The sequence below is a fragment of the Centropristis striata genome, chromosome 13 (assembly GCF_030273125.1).
Source record: "Centropristis striata isolate RG_2023a ecotype Rhode Island chromosome 13, C.striata_1.0, whole genome shotgun sequence".
Classification (NCBI taxonomy): Eukaryota; Metazoa; Chordata; class Actinopteri; order Perciformes; family Serranidae; genus Centropristis; species Centropristis striata.
Window position 1 is genome coordinate 28541045 of NC_081529.1, and position 24338 is coordinate 28565382.

The 24338-nt window shown below is 40.9% G+C and overlaps 1 protein-coding gene across 1 annotated transcript; it reads left to right on the top strand.

Moving 5' to 3' along the window:
* Positions 1–4214: 4214 nt before the first annotated feature.
* metrnla (meteorin like, glial cell differentiation regulator a) lies at positions 4215–12052 on the top strand. The gene is made up of 4 exons (XM_059348991.1): positions 4215–4554; positions 6258–6646; positions 11118–11177; positions 11311–12052. The coding sequence occupies exons 1-4, from the start codon at positions 4454–4456 to the stop codon at positions 11622–11624; spliced, it is 864 nt and encodes a 287-aa protein (XP_059204974.1). The 5' UTR covers positions 4215–4453; the 3' UTR covers positions 11625–12052.
* The last annotated feature ends 12286 nt before the right edge of the window (positions 12053–24338 follow it).

Genomic DNA, 24338 nt, shown 5'->3' on the forward strand with positions numbered 1-24338 from the left:
CAATACAACCACCGACCAGGGCTGATGATTGAGACAGTGGGGTCTGCACAGCTGGAATGCAAGCTATGTTCATTACCGTGTTGATCAAGCAAGACTGACAAAGTCATTCAAGGTGTTAGAAGAGATACAAACACCATGTCTGTCTTGAGATACAGCCAGCACTTCAAAATGACAGGGTTCCTGTTTACGAAGAGAAAGGCTCACGCAGGTTGGAGTGCAGCTGCATTTCTGACAGTCTGGAAAGCAGCCAGAGAGGGATGATGACAGGCAGACGGCCTCCTGATGATATCAGCTTCTGCCTTTGCATACCACAAGATATCGGCCATGCTTGTGTGACTGCAGTTTACAGTTTATCTGCCCAAGATAGCAGACTTCAAGAAGCAGGTCGAGGCTAGCTCCGAAAAAGAAAAAAAACAAAAACAGCGGTTTAGGAACTGGTTCTCAGAGCAGGAGGTTTGACATTTGAGTGGAAGGTTGTTGAAAATTAACTCCAGAGAAGCCTTCAGTAACCACGATTTCAGCCAAATGGATCAATAAACTGTATCTTTAAAAACCCAGAGGAGAGAAGGCAAACAATGGGTTTGTTCATCGTCTGATGTTTAATCTTTGACAAGCATAGTTTCTTGTTTTCCCACCGTGGAACAATTAAAGAAAGAAAAACAAGAGAGTTAAAGAAAGAAAGGACAGTGAATTCACACATAGACACACACACACACACACACACACACACACACACACACACACTATCACACATGCAAACACACATAAAAATCACATCCTGTCAGCAGCCTAATCTACTTTATGACTGCTTTTTCACCTGGAGCCTAGCTCCGGGCATAAAAGTGAGTCACACTCAGCAAGAGATCGGGACAACAGGCCTGACAAAAAAAACAATCCTCGCCCTCCCCTCCCCCTCCCTGACTCCCTAGAATTCACTATCCCAGGCTACATAACACATGTTTACCACCTAATCCTTGAATTCAAGCTGCACCTCACTGCTCCTCTGTCATAGTTCCTCTGCCAAGTTTCATTAAAACCTGGAGCACACTCTATGATTAACTGTCTGTTTCTTAATCTCCGGCTATCTGTCATCGATTTGTTTTTTTCCCGCCCTCGTGCCCTACTCTCCCACCACCAGTGAAACTTCTGACAGGTGGAGGGTGAGAGCTAAACCTGCTTCCTTTAAGCTTCGAAGGGAGAGAAAATAACAAACACTGACAGCAAGTGATCAGGCAACTGGAATAACAAGAAGAGGGCAAACACCCTTTTCTTGGAAGGGATTAATTTCTAGTCCTGGTAGAGATTATGTCCTTGTTGTATAATATAATCATTTCTGCCAGGGTTTAAGTAGGGCTGTAACTACACAATATTTCCACAATAGGCTGATCTGCTGAATAGGTTTGTCCTGTAATTATTTAGTCTATAAAATATCAGAAAATAGTAAAAAAAAATCTATCACGATACCCCAGGGCCCAAGGTTTATTTTGTCTAGTTGATATTTCAGAGCCAAAATATTTAAAATATAAGCAGAAGATCTTCACATATGGTGAGATAGGATCCAACAAATGCTTGTCATTGACTCACTCAAATGAATAACATAAAACGTTTGAAAAAAGGGCCAATCAGTTGTCATATTTGACTATGATGTGGTCCCAGGTACATTTTCATTTCTTGAAAAGAGATAAAAATGGTTGAAAGGCCAGAAAACCACGTACCCCTTTTACCCCTAGGACATGAGAAATGTTGAGCTTGAATGTAATGGGATGGTTTTACCAGGCTGTGAAATTAGAGGAGTTTAATCTTAGAATTAGGAACTAGGAACTAGGAAATTATGTTATACACATAATACTTAGACACTTACTAAGACACTTTTACAGGTGCAGCTTTGGTGTAGTGCAGGTGACTCAGGGTGTTCGGACATGTCAGACATCATGTTCGGACACGTCTTGTGGTTCTGTTCCAGACAGCCTGCAGGACAACAAGGACTACAGAAACCAGACAAATTTATAATCCTCAATTACAAAAACGATACTCAAAAGTTGCTCAATGTGTAGTCTGGGAGATATTGGAGTCAATATTCTGTCGATCACCAACCAGCCACAACCTCCTAAGAAACCAAAGAGGAGAAGTAGCAGTTACAAACTGCTCTGGTTTTCCTTGTCAGACAGGTTTCTTTCCCATGCTGAACATAAAACATCTTGTTTCATAAGAAAACCTATCCCATGATCCACTACTTGAGTGATGAGTAGTTTATGTTTACAGATGCACCCAGTGGTTAACGGACCCCGCTGCTCGACAAGTCCCTGCAGCTCTTGTTGCCGTCAGAGTAGAACTATAACACTCAGGAGTGCTGTCTGCACACTTGAGTTGAGACTTGCGTGTCATAAAATTATAGCTCAATTGTCAAAAGTGTTAATAATGATTATTATTTTAACTGGATGCTCTGAAATAACTCTTTGACCTTGGAGCTGTTGGAATGCATCATTGAGTTTTCTGCCATGTGATTTTCCTGATTCCTACTCATCCTAGAATGAACTTTTGCAGAATAAACTAGAATCTTGGAGCCACTGTGACTTGAGGCACCGAACAATCATTATTTCACATAAAACAACATGTGAAGTTATGTTTACTTGACCAGTACTTGTGACTTGCATTTTATTCCTTTGTGTGGCCAATGTTTGCAGATGTTTCTGGAGCACCAAACCATGATTTTCAATTTCAGTTGATTCTGCTCTCCAGCTAGGAAATCCTCTGAACATAAATAACAGCCAATAAACTCCAAGATGCTGCATAAACTTTCCACAGTATGCATTGGCTGTAGCCCGAACCTTTTTCTTTACAAATAACTGAATGAACAACTACAAGTGAAAATACGTAAACTGGATTTTATTTCAGTTTCCTCTTAATATAAAAAAGGTGAGCATGCAGGGTGGTTGTTATCCTTTGCAAACAAAGTTCTCCACTTTCATGTCTACTTCAAGTGCTGTCGGAAATTTTCCCCGCTTGTTGTCAGATTAAATAACACGACGTAGGGTATTTTCTATTACAATTAAATGACTCTAATGTAACTCTGTATGAATGTAATACTGCCAGAGAATGCATATTTATTATTTATTTCATGGCTCTTTATATAAATAAATGGACTATAAATCCATCTCATTGAAAATAAAGCTGAGAGACACTGGAAATGTCCCAATACCCATGTTACCATGTTCTGACCCACAATCCTCTGCACAGCTTTTATAAGCAAGAAGGTCAGAGGTTCAATGTTATGGGCAAGTAGTATGTTCCAGCTGTGTGCACACTGCATGCAACAGTAACAAAACAAAACAACAAAATGTATTTAAAAAAAATAACAAAAATCATATTTTTTCTACCAATGTTTAACAAAGAAGCTCAGTGGAGCTGGTAAAAATAAGCAAAAAAACAACAACATCGGGATGTTACTTCTTGGCTTAATATACAATACAGTAATATACATTTCCCATAAAGTTGGAATAAAATATTTTTTACCTTTTCATGAAATTATTGTGACAATGTGATTTTTTCTTGACAGATAAATTGTATATCTTCTCAAAATTTTATTAATCAGTCTCTTCTAAACTTAGGCAATTTTTTGAACATGCCTTTGTTACTTAAGCAAGATATGGTAACACTTTATTTTGAAGGTGTCTACATAAGAGTGACATGAGCATGTCATAAACATGACATGGGATGTGTCATGAACATTAATGACACTTTTAAGTAACATTAATGCTCATGATACTTGTCATGTCATGTTTCTAACAGGCTTGTGTGACTCTTATGTAGACACCTTCAAAATAAAGTGTTACCATATCTTGCTTAAGTCACAAAGGCATGTTCAAAAATGCCTAAGTCATTTATTTCTCTTAAGTTACATAATTTACACACAGTGTTATAACTATGCCAATAGCCATCATTTGTTACATCCTTTTTGAGTGAAATGATCAATAAATGTCATATGTTACACTTTTGGTGAAGTTTTTTGTGTTTCCTGCAAAACTTGAAAAAATGAGTCAAGCGATTATTTTAACAGGGTTACGATATAAATGGGTTTCAAGAAGTGATTTAAAAGAAATTACTCACTTCAGACTATAAAGCTCGGAAATCGGAGTCTCGCCTGAGGGCCTGAAGGCAGCACACTGCTGTGGATGGGGTGTGACGTGGAGAGCAATCAGGGCTGCGGGAACAGAGTCGGAGCTGAAACTCACTCCACATTTTCACGGAGGGCTGTCAGCACTGGACTCTACGGGCCGAGTTTGAATAAGCGCCGTTACTCATCTGAACCTCCCGAGAACCGGAGCTCAAACCCCGGGGAGCAGCACCGAGCGGACCGGGGGCACATGGAAACGCTATGTCGATGCTGGAAATACGGCGGTGGACTTTATCATAGTTTCGCTCGAGAGGAGGCGAAGTGAGCTGCGAGATAAACATGCTCACCCCGATGCTGGCCTCCCTGCTGCTGCCTCTTCTCCTTCTCTGTCGGATTTCTCTCTGCCAATATTCAAGCGACCAGTGTAGCTGGAAGGGCAGGTGAGGTTTACTTTCAAAACTAAAAATGTTCCGTTAAAAATGGCTGTAATAAAGTGTGAAAGTAAGCGAGTTTCTTGCTGCTACCTGGAATGACTGACCGAAACTTAATGGACCGCGGGGATGTGAAATCAAACAGCGGAGTAAAACCAACAATTTAGGGGAAAATTACAAATATAAAGCAAATGTCTAGATTTAGCTTTTAATGTATAGACATTTTGTGATCTGAGGTTAAAGAAAATTAAAATTACTTGAGTCTGACATGTGAGTTTGTGGTGCTGAATTTATGAATGACTAACAGACAAAGTTGATCACAGTAAGAAATCACTCGCCATACATTTGAATACATGTGTGCCTAATATTATGGAGTAGGGGGTATAAAAATGGCGCCGATTTAAACTCTGTATTATAACATTATTATACACTGAATGTGGTTGGAAATGTTACATTAGTTCATTCTTTTGTCCAAGGGTTAACATCCACCATAAAAATACCCAAATATTCACAGGATTACATGCACAGATCTCTCCCAAAAGCTTTTAAGTATTTTGGTTTCTAACAGATCCTAAAACCTCAGGCAGCACATACTGGAAAATTTCACCTCCCATCAAACATCTGCTGTAATGTGTTTTGCACTTGAGAGGCTGTGCCTCAAATAGTGTGGTTTTGTTTTTCATCCTCCAGTCAGGAGGGGTAGGCGATATTCAGCACTTTGAGCCCTTAACCAATAATCTGTTGTTCATTAGTGGGGCTCTTGACTAATCTCCTTTAATTGCATGCAGAAGTGATGAAGTTAGAAAAGACTTAATTAGAGGCGTGCTGAGGAGAGCCTGGTTATGAGGCTTCAGCAGCATATGCTCAGCATGTGCCATGGGTTACTTTAGATCTATGGCACATTTGAATTTCAGCATCTCATTTTCAGGAAACTGGGCGTTTCTCCCCCAGAGTCAAACCGCTAGCTTGGCATGCACATGCTGGTGGACTGCTGATGGCTTCCTGCCTCTGGCTTTGCCACAGAATGACTGACAGACTGGAGTTTTCAAACCCTGACCAGGCATTAAGTTCTGGAGGGAGTCATTTGGTCATGCTGGCGCCAGAGTCCGAAGTGCTGCCCGGACAAGTCTCTTCCAGTCTCTTTGGTGGCTTGAAAGCAAGGGGAGGTTCGGTGCGTGACCTGCATTTGCACTTGCATGCAGCAGGCCCAGCTACTGTTGCTGCCGTTGTCTGCTCAGAAGCCCCCGTGTCCCTCCATTCATCCATTTCTGCCTCCCAACTCTTCCCAAAGGCAGCCTGCCAGTGGTGCGTCTTGCCAGAGCTCTGGGAGGAACAATGTGGTATGGGGGGGGGGAGTGTGTGTTGGAGCTGAGGTCATTTTGGCTGCTCCGGCTCGTGACTGGTCATGCAGCCAGTCTTGCGCACAGACGGCCATTAATGCTTCAGGAGGAATGTGGTCTAATGTCCTTACAGTCTGCCAGAGGTCTCCACCTTGGTCAGTTAACTCAAGGCTATAAATGACCAGAAAATCATTTTCGGCTTACTGAACAATCCCCTTATGCTGAATTAAAGAAAAAGATCTCCTCAGAGAAAGCTTTCACATTCCTGGGTTTCTGTATTTGTCCACTTTTTCAGACATTCTTGACAATTCCTTTAAATTTGAGTCTTGAGTGGCTGCTGTGTGCTGAATCTTTCCCCTTCTTTTCTTGCAGCGGTCTGACTCATGAAGGCCACACGAGGGATGTGGAGCAGGTGTACCTGCGTTGCTCCCAAGGCTCTCTGGAGTGGCTCTATCCCACGGGGGCCATCATCGTCAACCTCCGACCCAACATGGTGTCCCCCGCTGCCGCCCGCCTCTCCGTCTGCATCAAACCCTCTGCAAACTCCAGCGGCACCAACATCTACCTGGACCGAAACGGCAAGCTGCGGTTACTGCTGCGTGAACAGGACCAGGCACAAAGCAAGGTGCAGTGCTTCAGCATCCAGGAGGGGGCTCTCTTCATCGAGGCCGTCCCGCACATGGACATCAGCCGCCGCATCACGGCGTTCCAGTATGAGCTGGTCAGTGACAGGCTTGGACCAGAGGGACACTCACTGGGTGGTAAGACACATCTCCATTATGATTTTTATACAACATATTATTGGGGTTAAACTGCAGTTAATTTTATTTCTCATAAGTAGCCATTATAAAGGTCCACAGACTGTCTTTAGATTAATTCCCTCTAGGTCTGGCTTCCTTTGTGCTTTGTCTCTGTGGTGTGTGCTGTGCACTAAATACAGCCATCTACTGGTGGAAACTTTTATTAAGTTGGACTCTAATAGTAGGAAACTCAGCATTTGCTCCAACAGACTACTAATTCTGAAGCCAAGGTCCATTTCTCTGGTAGCATTGTCTGTACATTTTGGTTTTGGGGTAATAAATTTCATGTCAAAATCGAACTCTCGCTGCGAGTATCAAGACATCATAATCTGAAGCCTTTAAGTCTTTTATGGAACTGTTTTTTTAGCATAAAAAGTTCATATTTCAGCTAGTTTCACAACCATTCATGCTTGATTTGACTTGGCTGTAAGCTCTAATTGTTTTTCTTGTGTGTGTGGAGAGGCACGGCCAAACACGGGGCCTCCATTGAAAAACAACCATCTATTTTCACGCTGCGTACCTGCCAAACCTGCACAGTTTCAAGCTGAGCTGAACTGTGTTTTTTTCCACCTAAAAGCAAAATATGAGCAGCATCAGGCCCACATCTGTTTTTACGGCTCTCCGGGTTCACATATCCACATCCTGCGTCATTATCTGGCACAGCAGAGAGAAGAGAGCGAGAGGGAGAGGGTTAAATGTAGAGAGCAGTGAGCATGGAGTTGTTTTGGCCACATTAGTGTGCTCCACTCAGCTCTGTAGTATAATCTGCCTGTGTGATGTGGCCTGAGATAGCACTGGGATGATTCACAAAGACAGTGGTCTCGTGTCATCTGAAGCCTGCACTGGTGGATTGATTGCTGCTTCGCTTCTTCTCATCTTCTTCTTTTTTTTCCTCTTTTTTTTTTTCGGTCTCTTCCTTTTTTCCTCTTCTCTCTGACCCGCTGTGCTGGGATTGAGTTGCTCACCGTCAAGCTGGAATGTATCTCCAACCAGATGTTGGGAGGACCTTCTAGAAGCACATAGGCTGATTTTTCTCCCCACTATTTCTTTTCTTGCTGTCACTCCCTCGGCCTCCCTTTTAAATTATTCTCTTTCTTCTTCTCTCACTATTTCCTACCTCCTTAATTTATTTCTTGTCTATTTATCATTCTACTATTTTCCTTTTCATTCCACTCCCCTTTCATATATCTTCCCTCTCTCTTCCTGGCTGTTTGAAGTGGTTTTCATCTGGGCCGACTGGTATTAGCGAGTTGTGCTCCATTACAGTGGAATGCATCGGGGCCCAGATGTTGCAGGGACACTGTATCGTGCCCCTCCACCCCTCCATTACCACTGGTCCCATCCCTCATCCCTCTCTGCTCCTGTGAAGTGGTTCTGATCAGAGTGGCGCTGCATGTGCACGGGCCAGAGAGAGATGCTGACTCGGCTCTCAGCCCATTCCTGTGGTTCTGTTTCATGTCTGACATGTGAGCCCCGCTCGGCTCTGCTTTTGGAGGAAAGAAAAAACACGGCTGGGTTAAGGCCCGGGCTCTGGGCTGCTCTGTCTAATGCTATGGCAGCACGCAGGCTCACTTCAAAGGGTCTCTGCACCCTGCTCTGGGCTCTGGGCGAGGTCGGCCGCTCTGAAGTCTCCCGCCTCTCCAGCTGTTCTTAAGCCGTCCGAGCTTGTGGCTGTTTGACCTCTGATCTCTTTGGTGATGCGGCAGGGCTTCGTGTTGCTGCACAAGCTGACCTAAGACATGCTCACCCCTCACCCTTATACTCTCAGCTTCAGACAAGTCAGCTAAAAATAAGCCCCAGCTTTTAAAGATGTCACATCTCTGTTTCTGGACGCCGTTCAGGTTAATGGTCGCATGGCTGTGTCCACACTGCTGCTGCATTTCTGAACCCCTTAAAGGGAGACTTTTGGAAATGCTGCTTGACCTTATTTTAGTTTTAAAACTTCAGTCTTGTGCTTTAGTCTGCACGGTTGGAACAGAGACTTCTGGAAATGAGCACACAGAAACGCACTTTCGCTTTCTGATTGGGTCTTATTAGTCACTGTAAGGGCCCCAATGATGTGAATTTTTTTGCGACCGATGTTATTTAAAAGGGGAAAGATGTGCAGATTACTGATATGACAGGCAATTGTAAATCTTTGAGTTGGAATGAAAGTAGTAGTTTTCTATGCACCGATTTTGCACTGATGTGACTCTGCAAAGATACTCAAAAGGCTTCTCAGTCAAACAAATAACTTTCTGAAAGTGTATTTTACATTATTATACATTGTAGTATATTTTATTGTCGACTACATCAACATATTTGGATAAGCTCCACATTAGGGATGGGAATAATTAATCAATGATCAATCGAAGATTAATGGTCGTTAAGAATTTGGTCGATCATGACCAAATCATACATTTTTATCTATGACTGTGCATCAGTTCTCACTGAACTGAAACACGGCCGAGCGTTCAGTTCTGCGGCCGTACATGAGAGCCTGAGAATTCAGTAGGATAAAGCTACAGTTTGCAAACTAAAAGTTGGAATAACAATTATAAAACACAGAGTATTAATTTGAGCAAAATTAGCTTACTGCTAGCATGAATTACTAGGTTTAATTTTATCCAAAAACTATTTGATTTAAACACAAAACACATTGCAATATTACTGTGAAAACTAACCTCATGCCTCTTGAGGGACTAAAACATTAAACATTGAACTCATTGACTTTATCTTTACAGTATCACCTCACTTGAGTTAGTTTAACGATCGACAGGATCAAGTCTCTTTTCGTCCTTTCAAAATAAAAGCATCCGTCTTTTATTTTGCCCATGTATGCATGCAGTCATTAATTGATCGTTAACGTTAAAAATAATCAAGTTGGCAGGATTCTTCCAAACGCCCATCCCTACTCCACATCTTACTGCATTTGGCTTATCAGCCATCTGCAGGTGATCGTGGACAGAAGAGCAATAGTTCAGCGCTCTGCTGGACAAACTAAGTTATGATGACAACATGTCTGATATATACGACGATATATGGGTCTTGCTCTAGTCACTGTCAGTGATCAGTTAGTTAGGCCTACATACCATTTGTGATTTCATCCTTTTTGTGTGGTTTTTCATTTCCCATAGCCAGGTCTTCTTTCAGGTTCCGTCTATGGGAAATGCTCCCGGTACCACTCTAATTTGTCACTGAATCCAAATCTGTGTTTTCTGTAGCTTCTTTAAGTAAAAGTTCTGCCTCTCCTTCGGTCTAAGCAAATAAATCTTGTGTTAATGTTAGATAATCTGCTTCCTGTTTACACCATGCACATGAGTGCATAAGCTGTGTGTGGACAAAAGTGGAAACACTTTTGCTTTGAAGCGCTCATTTAAAAAAACAAAAAACTATTGGTTTTGATGTTAACTAGGGTGGTTTCCAGTCCACCAAATCCACCTGAGTTAACCATTTTAGTCATTATTTTTCTAATTTAATGGAGGACACCCACTGCTGCCCCACCCTCAGCCCGCTGCTGACTCGACACCCCCTCCCTCTGCCCCCCACCCCTCCCCACCTGTGTGCCACTGTGCCGCAAAGAAAACCCACAGCAGATCCAGGACTAATAAAGGCGTTCTTGGTCAGGCTTGCCGCAGGACCACCTGAGTCAACTAATCACTGACTTGACTACTCTCATTTAGGGCCCTTTCTCCTGCCATAAAACACTCTGCCCTACAGTCACCAGTCAAAGGTGAAACGTAGCCTGGGGCAGGCTTTTAAAGTACTGGCTATCTGACTTTTTCAGACCCAGTTATTTGCCCTAAAGCTGAGAGCATATCCCTATTGTTCAAGATATGTTAATGTGGGAGGCTTTCCCCTTCTTATCTGAAGGGATTTTCACTTTTAAGGGTGCTAAAAACTACTTGATGTTATAGTGATAGGAGGCTGGCTAAAGTGCAAACAGAGCTCAGATCAGCTCTGTAGCTCTTCCTCCTGTTTGTGCTCTCCTTTGCCCTTTTCATCTGCTCCTCGTTTGTCATGGAGCATCAACTGGTTCCTCTTGCGGCAGTGAAGCTGACCGAACAGCCCCGATGAGCAATAAACAGCATTTTTGTTGATCATTTTTAGTTTTTAGTTTTTTTTTTACTACCATCATCAGCATGTCTAATTTGTGTTAAAACAAATGTCCATGACAGCTTAATCTCGCTCTGTCGTCTTTACAAATAAATAATCATCTGCGGGGACAGAAATTACTGCGACACCAATTGTGAGTATGTGAACACACACTCGTACGTGGCTGGCCTGACCACAGTTGTTTGTGTAAGTGGTACTTAACTGGAAAGTTGTGGACCCGTTGAAAATTTTTAACATGCTGCCAGACTCTGAGTGCCAAAGAAATCATGGACTTTTCCCGTTTCTGTTTGTAATGCTCGACCAAACTCATCCGCCTTCTCTCTTTATTTCCATTCAGCACCCTGTCAGCCCTGCAGCGACGCTGAGATGCTTCTAGCAGTCTGCACCAATGACTTTGGTAAGTTATAATGCCGTTTGGGAGAATTATAGGTATGGTGTGCAGAAATATCCAATGAAAACAAGGTTCTGCATAGCGTGAAATATAGCCGCTACCAATATCTAAATCTTGTCTTCCTGCTTGGTGTTTTCAGTGGCACGGGGCAGCATTAAGAAGGTGGAGCAGGAGGAGGAGCACGCGTCTGTCACTGTGGAGATCAGCCGCCTCTACAGACAGAAGACCCGCGTCTTTGTATCTGGAGGTGTGAGGGCACGGAGGTGGGCCGGCCACATCAAGATGCCCCTTCAGTGCGGCTCAAGGTCTGGGGAGGGTGAGTTCCTCTTCACCGGGACAGTGAGGTTCGGGGAGGCCTGGATGGGTTGCGCCCCACGCTACAAAGACTTCCTGCGGTTGTATCATGAGGCGCAGCAGCAGGGGACCAACCCGTGTCACGTGGACACAGACTGAGTGTTACCTGCCTACCATTGGAAATATGACAAGTCGTCACTGGTTGGAGAGGAGAGCTGAACCAAGAGTTCATGCTGAGGAGAGAAAGAGGCTGACAGACTGGCCCCTCTCCTCTCCTCTCCTCTCCTCTCCTCTCCTCTCCTGCTGTCTCGTGACTCTTTGGAGACAAAGACTGGAGCTCCTGAATGTTGCCAAGCAGCATGTTGGATGGACTCGGCTCTCAAAGTCGAACGTGATGCAACGTGGAATGTGTTCGGACTGCCTTTCTCGCAGACGAGGAACCTCCCAGGTGTTAAATGTAGCAAAACCCCCATTTGGTTTTTATTTGTATAAAATGTGAATGAACATTGTATATTTTGAAGCTCTGCGTGCTTTGTAAAAAAAAAAAAGAAAACAAGCTTGATGTACAGTTTTGAAGTTATTTCTTATGACAGAAATGTAAAAAGTGTTATTTTTATTTTGTTTAAAAAATGATTCGCAATTTTAATGCCTGACTTCATGTTTTCTTTTGTTTGTTTTTTTCAGGCTGTACAATTGTAAAAAGAAAAAAAAAATTAAACCAAAAAAAAAAAGCAAAACATTTTTTGCCATTGAGAATAAAAGCTTTTATTCCTTGGATGAGTGTTAATGTCTGTGGTGTTCACATATAAAATAATTAACTGAAATAATGTTAATATTTCTTAAGCATTGCAATATTATGCTTTCTGTATCAAATTTCAAATTAATTTTTATTGTGATACATTATTAATAGTTATATGTTTACTCGTTACATTGTAGTCCAAACAAACTATTAGTTTAAAAAACAATTAGATTAAGCAGTAGTGAAAAAGTTCAGCCCTAATCATTTTAAAGCTAAATTATTTTAACTAGAGCTGTGATGATTTATATATTTATTGATTACATTAGAACTGATCAGAGCTATGAAATTAATTGCCAACTCTTTTGATAGTCAATTATTTTCAAGTCATTTTTAAGCAAAAATTCTTTAATTCCAGCTTTTTAAATATGAATATTTCCAGGTTTCTTTACTCCTCTGTGACAATAAACTTAATATATTTAAGTTGTGGACAAAACAGGACATGACTGGTCATCCTGGCCTTCATGAAATCCTTTTTGACATTTTTCAACATTTTATAGACCAAATAGCTAATTTATTAAATGCGAAAATAATCAAAAATAAGGTAATTGACAGTTGCAGCCCTAATGTTGACACACTGAGGCTGCAACCCCACACTCGGTATATTACATTTGGCTGCAGATGGACATGGTGGGTAATTTCAGATCAGATATAATATTCTCAGTGGTGCTAACAGGTTATTTTTTCCCCATATTCTCCATTGGAATAAAAACACAGTCATATGATGTGCATTAGCCTCCTCTCCGAGGTTCACCTCAGCCTTGAGCTGGGACTGTCTGCCAGGGGTACAGAGAGATTGATATCAGAGAGTTGGAGTGGATTCCTCTGCGCTGGTTCCTGTGGTGATGGGGGTGGCCGTGTGTCAAGGTCAATGTGAAAGGCCTCTTTGTTCCAGCGCAGCGGCCTGGTATGAGAGAGACGACTGAAGACAGACCTGAATACAGCCCTGTGACTGGGCACGCAGCAGAAAGCACCACTCTCCAACCACACTCCAAATTTTGATTGGCATATACAGTCCTGCTCAGGCTCCCCTTTTAAAAGAGACCTTTTCATTTTCATCACCTCAAATCAAACACTGGGAATGAATCAGGTTATTGGAGCTGTCAGCTGTGCTGCCACAGCAGTAGATGCAACCTGTGAGCCAGGCCTGTAAAGATGACATTCAGAGTTCAGGGCCAAGGCTCTTTTTGTCTGTCTTTTCACTTAAAACGGAAACACACCTAGAATGTCTTTCACTAAGTTGCCCCACATAGACAATTACTTCTCCAGACAGCACTGTGCATTGAATTGAATGTCTGAATTCCAGCTGAAAGCCAGCGGTCCCTGAATTGCTCACTGGGAAATGCAAACAGAGTTTCTATGGTAACGATGCCTTACTGTGAACCTTCTCGCTCTGGCTTTAAGACCAGGAGCCTCGGAGGACAAGGAGGAGGAGGAGGAGGAGGAAGAGGAGGAGAGTCATTGGGCTTTACTTTGCTGCTCCAGCTGTCCTGGATGTCAGACCTTCCTCTCTCCTTCCTCTGCAGCCAGCAGCTGCTGCTGACAGATGCTCAAAGTCTTCAGGTGTTTCCACTGCAGAATAATCAATAGTTTGCTGTTCTCCATCCAGTGCATCGAAGCTCTTTCTACTTCAACCTGTACACAACAGGCATTTCATGGCATTTTTCCTGAAAAGTTGCAACAATTTGTTGATAAATTCTTCAAAATGTTTCCTTACCGAGTAATTGTATACCAGACGGTAAATCTGCAGTTTCCAATTGTACATGGAAAGATAGTGGAGAAACACAACTCATTTGACAAAATATAAATTACAATAAGATTAAAAGAATATATAAGTGTAAGATAATAAAAACAAGTTATGAAGCAAGCAGAGATGTTGGAAATGTTGGCTGAAAGTAAGGCATAAATGGTTTCAACAGATGAATAAATGGTTAAATCAAGTGTGTCCAAAGCTGAAAAGGATGGATGAATAAAAACAGTTTGCTAAAAGTGATGGTTAAAACATCCTGCTTCAGCCATTCCAGATGGTAGTAGAATAAATTCAAACATTGACAGTCCAATTGTATGAGACACCCACTGTTACTATGTATGCATAGTTATATGTTATATCTTTTAACAGGTAAATCATTGCCAATTTCAAATAAGTTCTAAGAACACATTTGAGATGGGACTGCTGATGAAGGGGGACTTGAGTTCATCTGACTTAGCTGTGGAGGCATTTATCTCATTTATATTAACACAAAACAGGAGAATGGAGAATGGAGAATCGGGATGACTGGAAGCAAAGATGGCTCGTCTGAGGACGACCTAGAGAGAAAACACATTTGTTTAAAACTGCCTTTTCCCGCTGATTACCCTGTCCAATCTATTGTATTGTATTGTTATTAATTCTGTGTATTTTATTGCTGTTTCTTTTCTATCTTTTTTGTATGGTGCCAAGAAAGGCGCCTCCAAATAAAATGTATTCTTCTTGTTCTTGTTCTTATTATTATCATAATAATTTTGGATTCACTGGATTAATCAATCAATCGACAACTGTTAGTTCCATCTTCTAAAATGGGAAAATTTGCATGAAATAACAAAATATCAAAAGTAAAATCAAATCACATTTTAGAGTAAGTTTTATAGAACACATTTTATCAGATTTGCTTCTGAAGAATTTGGCTCTAACGTCAGTGGGGTGTAGCTCATTCAATTAATCTGACTAAGCTGTAATAAATGCACGCTTAATCCGTTGCATCGTTATGGGCGAGGTTCAGATTTAATTGTAATACAATTGGAGAGGGACCAGTTTAAACCAGACATGAATATGTGGAGCCTTTGTGCTGTCAGTGTGATTCAGCCAGAAGTCACTGCATGGTCATCTCGTGGGTGGAATTAAAAAAGAGAAACAAAAAAAAGTACTGTTGAATACTACGGCCACAGCAAAATGCACAGTGACTTGGCAGAAAGAAGGGCAGTGCAGTGAAAGAGCAGGAGGTCCCCAGCAGCGAGCAGAGGCCTGCAGCTCAGTGTAGTGGCTAATATTTTATGCCTCTTTGGGAAGTGCTGGAATGTGGGGAATGTGTTGACTTCACACACACACACACACACACACACACACATACGCGTGCGCAGCTTCCCCCAGTGCTGCTGCCTTGATTAGCTGGAATCAATAGAGTCTCTGTGGTTTTTCGGTGTGTGTGTGAGAGTGTGTGTGTGTGTTAGTGTGTATGCCTGCACTGTGCGCGTGGCCCTAACCCCGGCACACATAAACACACCACCCCAGCAGCGAGATAGCCGCCACCCACACTGAACCACAACTCACTCTGCAGCTGCAGTCCTAACACCTCTGATCTGACACAATGCTGCCCTGACACTTCAGGTTTTAAAATCTGACTTTTTTGTCCCAATACATGTGGAATACAACTCTTTTTCTTGTTATATTTCTATTTGTTTTAACAACAGCTAGTGCAGTGCCCGTAGGAAGTATGTATTTGTATAGTGCGGGATTGTACTTTGTAGGAAATGCTAATGCCTCTTGCTAGTGTAACCTTAAATAACACAGAAACGCTATCTTTCCGTCCGTATTATGCTTAGCTGTCAGTTCATAAAGTTTTGTTTTGACTGTTTTCAATGGATCAAACTGATGCGGAAGAAAGGGCTTAAATCTCCGCTTAGCATGCTAATCGATAGATAGCACATTACGCAGTATGCTGCACTAAAAGTACATTAACATGAACCCAGTTAGCTGATATACTATATTGCATGTAAGTATCTAATATCAAATGATTCTGGGCATTACACTAAGAAACATGAATGTCATCCCTGAATTACATAGTAATGCAACATAAGAAGTGATAAAGCTAGATAGACTTACAGATGAGATGAGTCAGGCGTGGAAATCCAGAGTGAATTGTGTTAGTGACCAGGTGTAGGCCTATCACACAATGGGGCGGAGATTCCCTAAAAGGCGTCTGATCGGAAACACTGCAATGCTGCAACATGTCCTACGTAAATAATGATATTTTGAAAAATGAATTCAAAATCTTCAAAATCGAGGATGCCCACCTTCGTTGCATGAGCAAGCCACATACGAAATCGGGCAGCGAGATATGCCCTAGACACACACACACACACACACACACACACACACACACAGATGCTTCTTGCTTTATAGATAGATGCACTTTAATAAAGGACGCCAGCGTTCCCTATACTGTATACAGTCATGGAAAAAAATATTAGACTATTGTTTTCTCTTTAATTTCTTGTTCATTTTAATTAACACAAATAACCCTAGCCATTTTCATTGGTTTTCTTCATAATAACCAAAATCATTATCGAGAAAACCATGGAAAATAGCTAGTATCAGCTAGCTATTTTTGTTGTTTTCATTATATTTGTCCAAACAAATGTACCAGGCATTAAAATGAACAAGAAATTGAAGAAAACAAGGGTGGTGTAATAAGTTTTTCCATGACTGTAGTTCAGGCTGATTAGCTTTGATGGTCAAGTCACTCTATTAATTATTTCTGATTATTTTGACATACTGTAATCTGAACCAAAGTGGTAGACCAAATGACTTTGCCATTCTTACAGCCACAGGAACACACAGCTGGTCCTTAAAAAATAAATTTCATACTTCAGTAGCTCTAAATCGTCTTAATAACATTTTAATATTTTGACTGGACATTAAATGCTGCAGTATTATTACAATTCCACGTATGTCATTCCCAATTTCGAGCCACATAGAGATGAATACATCAGAAAACGAGGGTCAAAGAGCCAATAAGGCCCCTCACAGAATGCTCATTAATCCCCAGAGGGTCATGAGTTTCCCAGTCATGAAATGCCTCACAGCCGCCTCCTCTGCCCCGCCTCTCCCACCAAAGCAGTACGGCAAGATTAAGGACTCTGGTGTTTGGTGTCTCTAGCAAAAAGTTTTTGCGGGGTCACAGCATGGGCCTGCATGTCTAAATATCAGGTATCAAAGGGGATCCAGGAATTGTGTGCTCCGACTGAGTAAACGGGTAGTGTGCATGAAGTAGACCAGGCGCTGTCTTCATTGGATGGTTTGGAGATCACGGTCGGTCAGTTCTGGCAGAGACTTGTGGCATCCCATCCAGTCAAAAACATACAGTAGCAACAGCCAAAGACTGTTGATGAAGCTACTCATGTATGTGATAGAAAGCTCCACACTGCTTAGCTTTAATATGTAAATGACTCTTTCTTGGCTGATGTGTTATAACTAATTATTTCTGTTTTTGAATGGTGATTTTCTGCTGCAGTCTGCTGCTACAAGACTGTCTCCTTCTTCCTTTTGTCCCTCATCGTCCTCTTTTCTTAATGAATGAATGTGCGCGGCTGCTGTTAGCTCACATGGCTACCAGAGGCCACGTCGGGGTGCCCTATTCGTTCAGCAAACACGCCAATGTCTTCCAGAGTGGGGGGTCCTGCTGCACAGAGCTACTGGGAGCCCCCCAATGCTCAGCAGCCCAATAACAGAGCAGAATTTGGCTCCGAGGACGTCAAGCAAACACGCTGCAAATGGCACTTTTATTTACTTGCCTTCACGTCCCCGCCCCCAACAGCCTTCATTTACTGGGATCCGCAGTGCCATTTCCAGGAGCCCCATGGCAACAGTCGGCCTTGTCAACTGGGGAACAACTTTCTCATGATGTCACCATGTCATGGCGATTGGCGATCTGTTGCAATGAGATGGAGCTTGCACTGAGATGTCAGAATCGCGACAGAACTGGTATTTATTTTTACAAACACTCAAAATTTGGATCATTTTGGTAGTTGACTGTGACCTTGAATTTTTCTTTTTGGAATAATCTGCTTTTGTATGTTCCTCTTACGGGCTTTGTAGTAAAGACTCCAATACTTCAACTCAGAACTGCTTGTTGATCTGCTGTATAGCTTTGGGAACCACATCCCCCCAGACCTTTCTGATGTTGGATTTCGAGGGGTTGTGTCCTACAATTTCCATAACTTCAATAAAGTGACAAAAATCTTGAACATGTGCACCGTTTTCCTCATATTTAAACGATTAGTGTGCTTCGCCTATAAGTGTGTCCCCTTGAAATGATTGGCCAGCTGCATAAACTTAGTTAAAGACTAGTCTTTGCTTTAGACTAGTTAAACTGTTGAGTTAGACTAGTTTAATGAAGCTTGTCTGTTGCATACATATTAAGACTGACTTAATTTGAGGTAGGAAAGATGCCACCTCTTCCTGTGCAGAAAGCCTGATTTGTGAGCTTTGACTGTCAGCTTACCAAAGATGGCAAACGTTCTATTTTCTTTTGTTTACTTAATCCTTTGATTTTTTTTTATGTAAGGTTGTTAAAAATGTCATATTTAACGGACCTTTCACCTCCAGAAAAGCACATTGTAGTTCTTTAGCAGACAGTTTTCAGCAGGTGTAAAGTGTGTTGATCTTCTGTATAATCTTCTGCCGTCAAGATTTCTGTTGCAACTGCCCTTATTTTTCTTTACCATGAAGTGTCTTATTTCACCTATGATGCATTGCAGGACAGGCTTAAGCATTGGAATCTAAAATTAGTCACCCATAGTTTTATGCAAAAGTGTATATAACTACTTTTTATTTAACATTTTATTAAAGTCAAAGACTAAAAAGCCTACTTTTATACACCTGGCCTCTGACTTAAACACTTTTCCCTTCCAGTCTGGTGGGACAAAACATTGTACAAACTGATTTTGTAGCATAACCCAACTAGTGATTCACTGCATTGCTCCCCCACAGAAATGTTCCCAGTCACAATAACAAAAGCTTGTCCTGTCACTAGAGCTCTCTTGACTTAATCTCTCTCTTTGAATGAGCGTGTTGTTGCGTCCTCTATACAACCTTTCACTCATCAACCCTTGCTCCTTGTCCGATTGTGATAATGCTTTTTTTCTGCTCTCAGGCCTGTCAGACGCAGCAGATCTGCTGTTTGCACCGTCCAATGAGCAACAGTGGCTTTGCCCTGTTTGTGTGGACTCCTCCTTGGCAACCAGGCCGACCCTCCTCTGACCTCTAGCCTTGGTTGTGGCCTTTGGTTGGGGAAAGAAAAAAAAAAGGATCCTGTCTAAATTCAGCCATTAGATTCGGGAAGAGACGGGGGCATGCCCTCTAGCCTCGAAAGGAAACGCACATCTTTTGTGGGGTGACAAAGATCATCAGCCAATGGTGGGACAAGTGCAGAGCGTGATGGATTGTGTAATGAAACATGTGACGTTTGATGGATGTCTAAATGAGGAGCATAATAGCTTGTGTGATGGATAGGTAGGAAGTTACCACTTAGATTTTCACACAGGAGCGGATGTGAGCTGTTTGGTTTTAGACAGAGAATGATGGATCGATTCTTGAGGGAGGAGGACGACGCGGCAAACGAGGGAATAAATGCATCGTTACGCTGTTTCGTTTTTAGATCATCTCTGTTTTTTTTTGTCAACTGGATGGTTTCATGCAGATAGACACAGTTGGGAAGGTTATTTTCGAAATGTAATCAGGTTACAGATTACTTGTTACCCTGTTAAAAAGTGTTAAAAAGTATTTTAACGATTTGAATATGTTTACATCAAACTGTTATGTTAATTATTACACTTGATTACTTTTTGATTACTTACAACAAATGTTTTTAAACTTGGCAATAACGCTGTAAGGTTTCACTGGAAAGATGACAAAAGAGGGATTTCCTGCACAGTGGAAAGATGCAAAGCAACAAAATGAATGTTATAATCTACATCAGGGTTGGGCAACTAAATGCTGCAGGGGGCCACAATTTTTCATCGACACTACAATAGGGCCACATATGGGACAGTGCACTTAACCAGATATAATGAAACTGCAATTTTAAATATGTTTACAGTTCTGTAACTTAACATATTTCATGCTCAAATGCATGTATAACAGTATAAATAGGAATACAAAAGGTTTGAAGCAAATAAAAAATACCACTTACTGTGATTTATTTTTTTTCAGAGCAAGAACAGCAGACATTAATACATTTTCACACTGCACTTTTAAGATTTAAAGCTCAAATGCATGTAGTTGGACTGAGGGCCACTTCAAGTGAGGGTGCAGGTCTTATGTGGCCCCCGGGCCTCCAGTTGCCCATCCCTGATCTACATAAGCTTTTTGCAAAAAAATGCATATACTAATGTAACACCTATATTTGGATTAGTAACTTTAAAATAATTACTTACAGTTACTGGGGGAAGTAACTGGATTTCATACAAAAAAAAATGTATGCTTTTGTTTCAGTTAAGGAATGTGGTAATGGTGAACAGCTAAAATGTATTACCTACTTAATGATTTACATAAATAAAAATGCATCCAGTATAATGATAGAAGGCCTTAACATGTTAAAATAAACAGAATTATATTAATTTTATTGGCTCATCTTTCCAAAAAGAAAAACAAATCAATAAAAGCTGTTAAATATTTTCAGCGTGCTTCTTCATCATTGTGAGCACATGTTAAATGGAAACCCAAGCCAACGCTGCCTAATTCAGGATAGCATCAGAGGAATTTAGGGCCTGTCACACACCAACTCATACGCAGCACAGCTAAACACACACCCACACAATGTTTTCTCTTGTAAATGCTTGGTTGTATTAAAAGCAGCATTTATCTCTGTAAATGAAATATTCAGTTGAATTACAGATTCTGGGTCACTCAGGGGGTTTCATTAAAATCATTACTGGTTGTAAAGCAGCGTGCTGAGTTCTGAGTTACGGCAACAGTTATCAAGTGGACAAGTGTTGGCAACAGCTGAACGGTCAGCTGGGAAAAGAATGGCTGAGCCCAGGGAAAGTAGAGCTGTAGGGGGTCACACACACGCCTGTAGCTGTTTCACATAGTAGCTTGGCACAGGTGACAGTCAGTGACCCTTAATCAGAGTTCAGGACCCTGTTGTGTTGCTGGGGCCCAACAAAGGGTCAAAGGTCAACATGATTGAGTAACATTGAGCTCTAGAAAACAAATCAGCAGCAAGTCAAATTAAATGTTTTGCTGTTAACCCATAAGAACCCACGGTGGCATGGATGTAACAAACACTTTAAATCTTCTAGAATCTCCCATATTCAGCTTTATGCTTGACGTTAACTCATTAAGTCGGCACTGAGCGACACATACTCAGCACCCTGGTGTGGTGGTCATGTGACTGTGACAAGAAGTGACTTCTCCAAAATGCGTCTGGAAACAGAAATGTGAAAAAGTAGCTAATTTCACAAAGGCTAAGTTAAAACCCATTTAATAATTCAAATCTGTGAATAGGGTGTCTTTATTGCATTTAACCCCATTAGGGTTTGTTATTTGTTTTTTATTTATTAATAATTTGTTACTTAAAAACAAATCTGAAAAATATTTTTTTGTTAAACAGCACTATTAATGTTGACAAATGTTGTGGACATGCAAAGAAAAAGGCAAATTTGTGTTTCTGTAAGCAGAAAATTTGTCTAATTTCTTTTAATTTTAAAATAAGAAATATCATAAACATAAATACCATAAACGCCCAATGTAACGTTTATGTCACATCACAGATCTTTGACATTTAAGGGTAGTATTTTTTTTTTAAAAACATCATAAATGTGTTCTATGTGGTTCTATCCCCCATAATTTTCCTTTAAGGATAACTGGGTCTGGTTTCTTATGGGTTAAGCTTCTGAGAATGAACACAAATAAAAACAGACCATTCATCGATGAATGAGAAATCACTTCACGTCAAGAATCTCTTTTGACATGCTATCTGTTTCAATTCTTTGCTCCACTTGCAGATTTTTCAGTCTCACTCTTGATAAGGGTCTTGAGAAATCTGCTATGGAGCTGTGTGCTCATGTTGCACCACAGTCACATCAAGTTTACCCAGTTGCAGACTGAGGAGACAAGCGCTCGCTGCTATGACATAATGTGTAGATTTTGGGGGGATTATCACCACTCTACTGTGGAATGTATAAAATGTCTGGGTGGGGAAATCAGAGACAGAGTAGCAATGAGTGTACAGCAGCCAGGAACATGCAGGCAGTTACATTTTGTATGTGAAAAATGTGATGCTGCTGAAAAACGTCTTACATATTTGATACGCCCTTCAAACATTCCAGCAAGTCTTAAATGTCCTTTTACATTATGCTATTAGATATGTGTATACAACTTCCAATCAATGTTCTTGAACTATGTACAGTAGCATTTTCTGATGATTAGTAACCCTCTATGGTACAGTGTTGCCCTCAGGAAATATATAATATTTATGGCTTGTCAAATTTCTACAATGCATGTTTTTGAGTGATGCAATACATTCAAGAAAGAGGGAAGAGTATAGGGAACCAACAATGCTTTAATTTGTCACATGACCTCCAGGAGGCCATATTGAAACCCTATTTTGCAGACTTTTCCAAAGGAAACAGCTTTGCCATTTTGCGCCACAAACAATAACTGAAAACGTCATTTCCTGGCCCTTTTCCATCTGGAAAAAAAAATTCCTATTAATAGGTGAGTAAACCTTCATTTTTGATAAGTTTCAGACTGCTCAAGACATTCATTTCAATGGGTCGTTGATTCAATGCCTACAGGCAACATTCAGACAAGAAACCGGTTAAAAAAGTTCCTTTTATAATGTTTTTAAATTTAAAATGTAATGTATTGTACCCTGTTGAAGCTACTGAATCTTTCACGTTTATTAAATAAATTATGTTAAGATTTATTCAAAAACTCTCTTTTTCATTTGTGCACTGTTATGGTACAATGTTGCCAGCTACAAATCAAGCCAGAAATCTTGGTGTAATTATTGACTCAGACCTGAACTTCAACAGCCATCTAAAGCTTATCACTAAATCTGCCTATTACCACCTGAAAAACATAGCTAGAATTAAGGGTCTTCTGTCCAAACAAGACATGGAAAAACGTATCCATGCATTTATTTTTAGTAGGTTGGATTACTGCAATGGCATCTTCACAGGTCTTAACAAAAAATCAATCAGGCAGCTGCAGCTGATCCAGAACACTGCCGCCAGAGTCCTCACAAACACCAGGAAACTGGACCATATTACACCGGTCCTTAAATCACTACACTGGCTTCCTGTGAGTCAGAGGATAGATTTTAAAATCATACTGCTGGTCTACAAAGCACTGAATGGTCTCGGACCAAATTACATGCTTGATCTGCTCCCTCTCTATGAAGCATCCAGACCCCTTAGGTCATCTGGAACTGGCTTGTTGCGTGTCTCAAGAACAAGAACTAAGCGGGGTGAGGCAGCTTTCAGTTATTATGCTCCTCACACTCAAAAAAATGATTCAAGCCCTTCTTAGATGTGACACATTAACGTTTTGTTTGTCTAATGAAAATATATCAATTAAAATCAAATCAAAAGTAGTTTAAGAAGTGTAACCTAAAATGTATTAATTTACTCTCCTGTCCTTCCCTTCAACCCAAAAAGAACGAGTTTCAGTTTTCCAATTCTATGTTTTTAGGTTGAACGAACACAATTTCTTTATTTCAGCTCTCCTCGACATAAATGAGTTGAGGTAACTCAATTTAAATACAATACATACATGTTTTTAATTTGAGTTTGACCAAATGTAAAAAAGTGAGCTACATTAACTCAAATACATTATATTGCATCGATGCACTTGTTTTGAGTTTGGGCTACATATATTTGTTGGATGGATATTCTGCCCACAATTGAATTGAGTTCATCCAATGAGTTATTTTTTTGAGTGCACCTGTGGAACAAACTACCTGCAGATCTGAGGTCTGCCCAAACAGTCAGCTCCTTTAAATCAGGACTAAAAACACTATTGTTTACTGAAGCGTACTCTTAACTTTAACACTTATCTGCTCTACTCTACTGCCCTTACTTTTTAACTACACAATGTTTGACTTGTGCTTTTTATTGTTTTATCTCTTTTTTTATCCTGCTGTATCTTCCCTGTTTTAATTGACTGTTTTTACTGTTTTCAATTGTGTCTTGCTGTTTTTAATGTGTATGTAAAGCACTTTGAATTACCTTGTGTTGAATTGTGCTATACAAATAAACTTGCCTTGCCTTGCCTTGCCTTGCCTGTGGACAACAAACCCCAAAAACTTCAGATT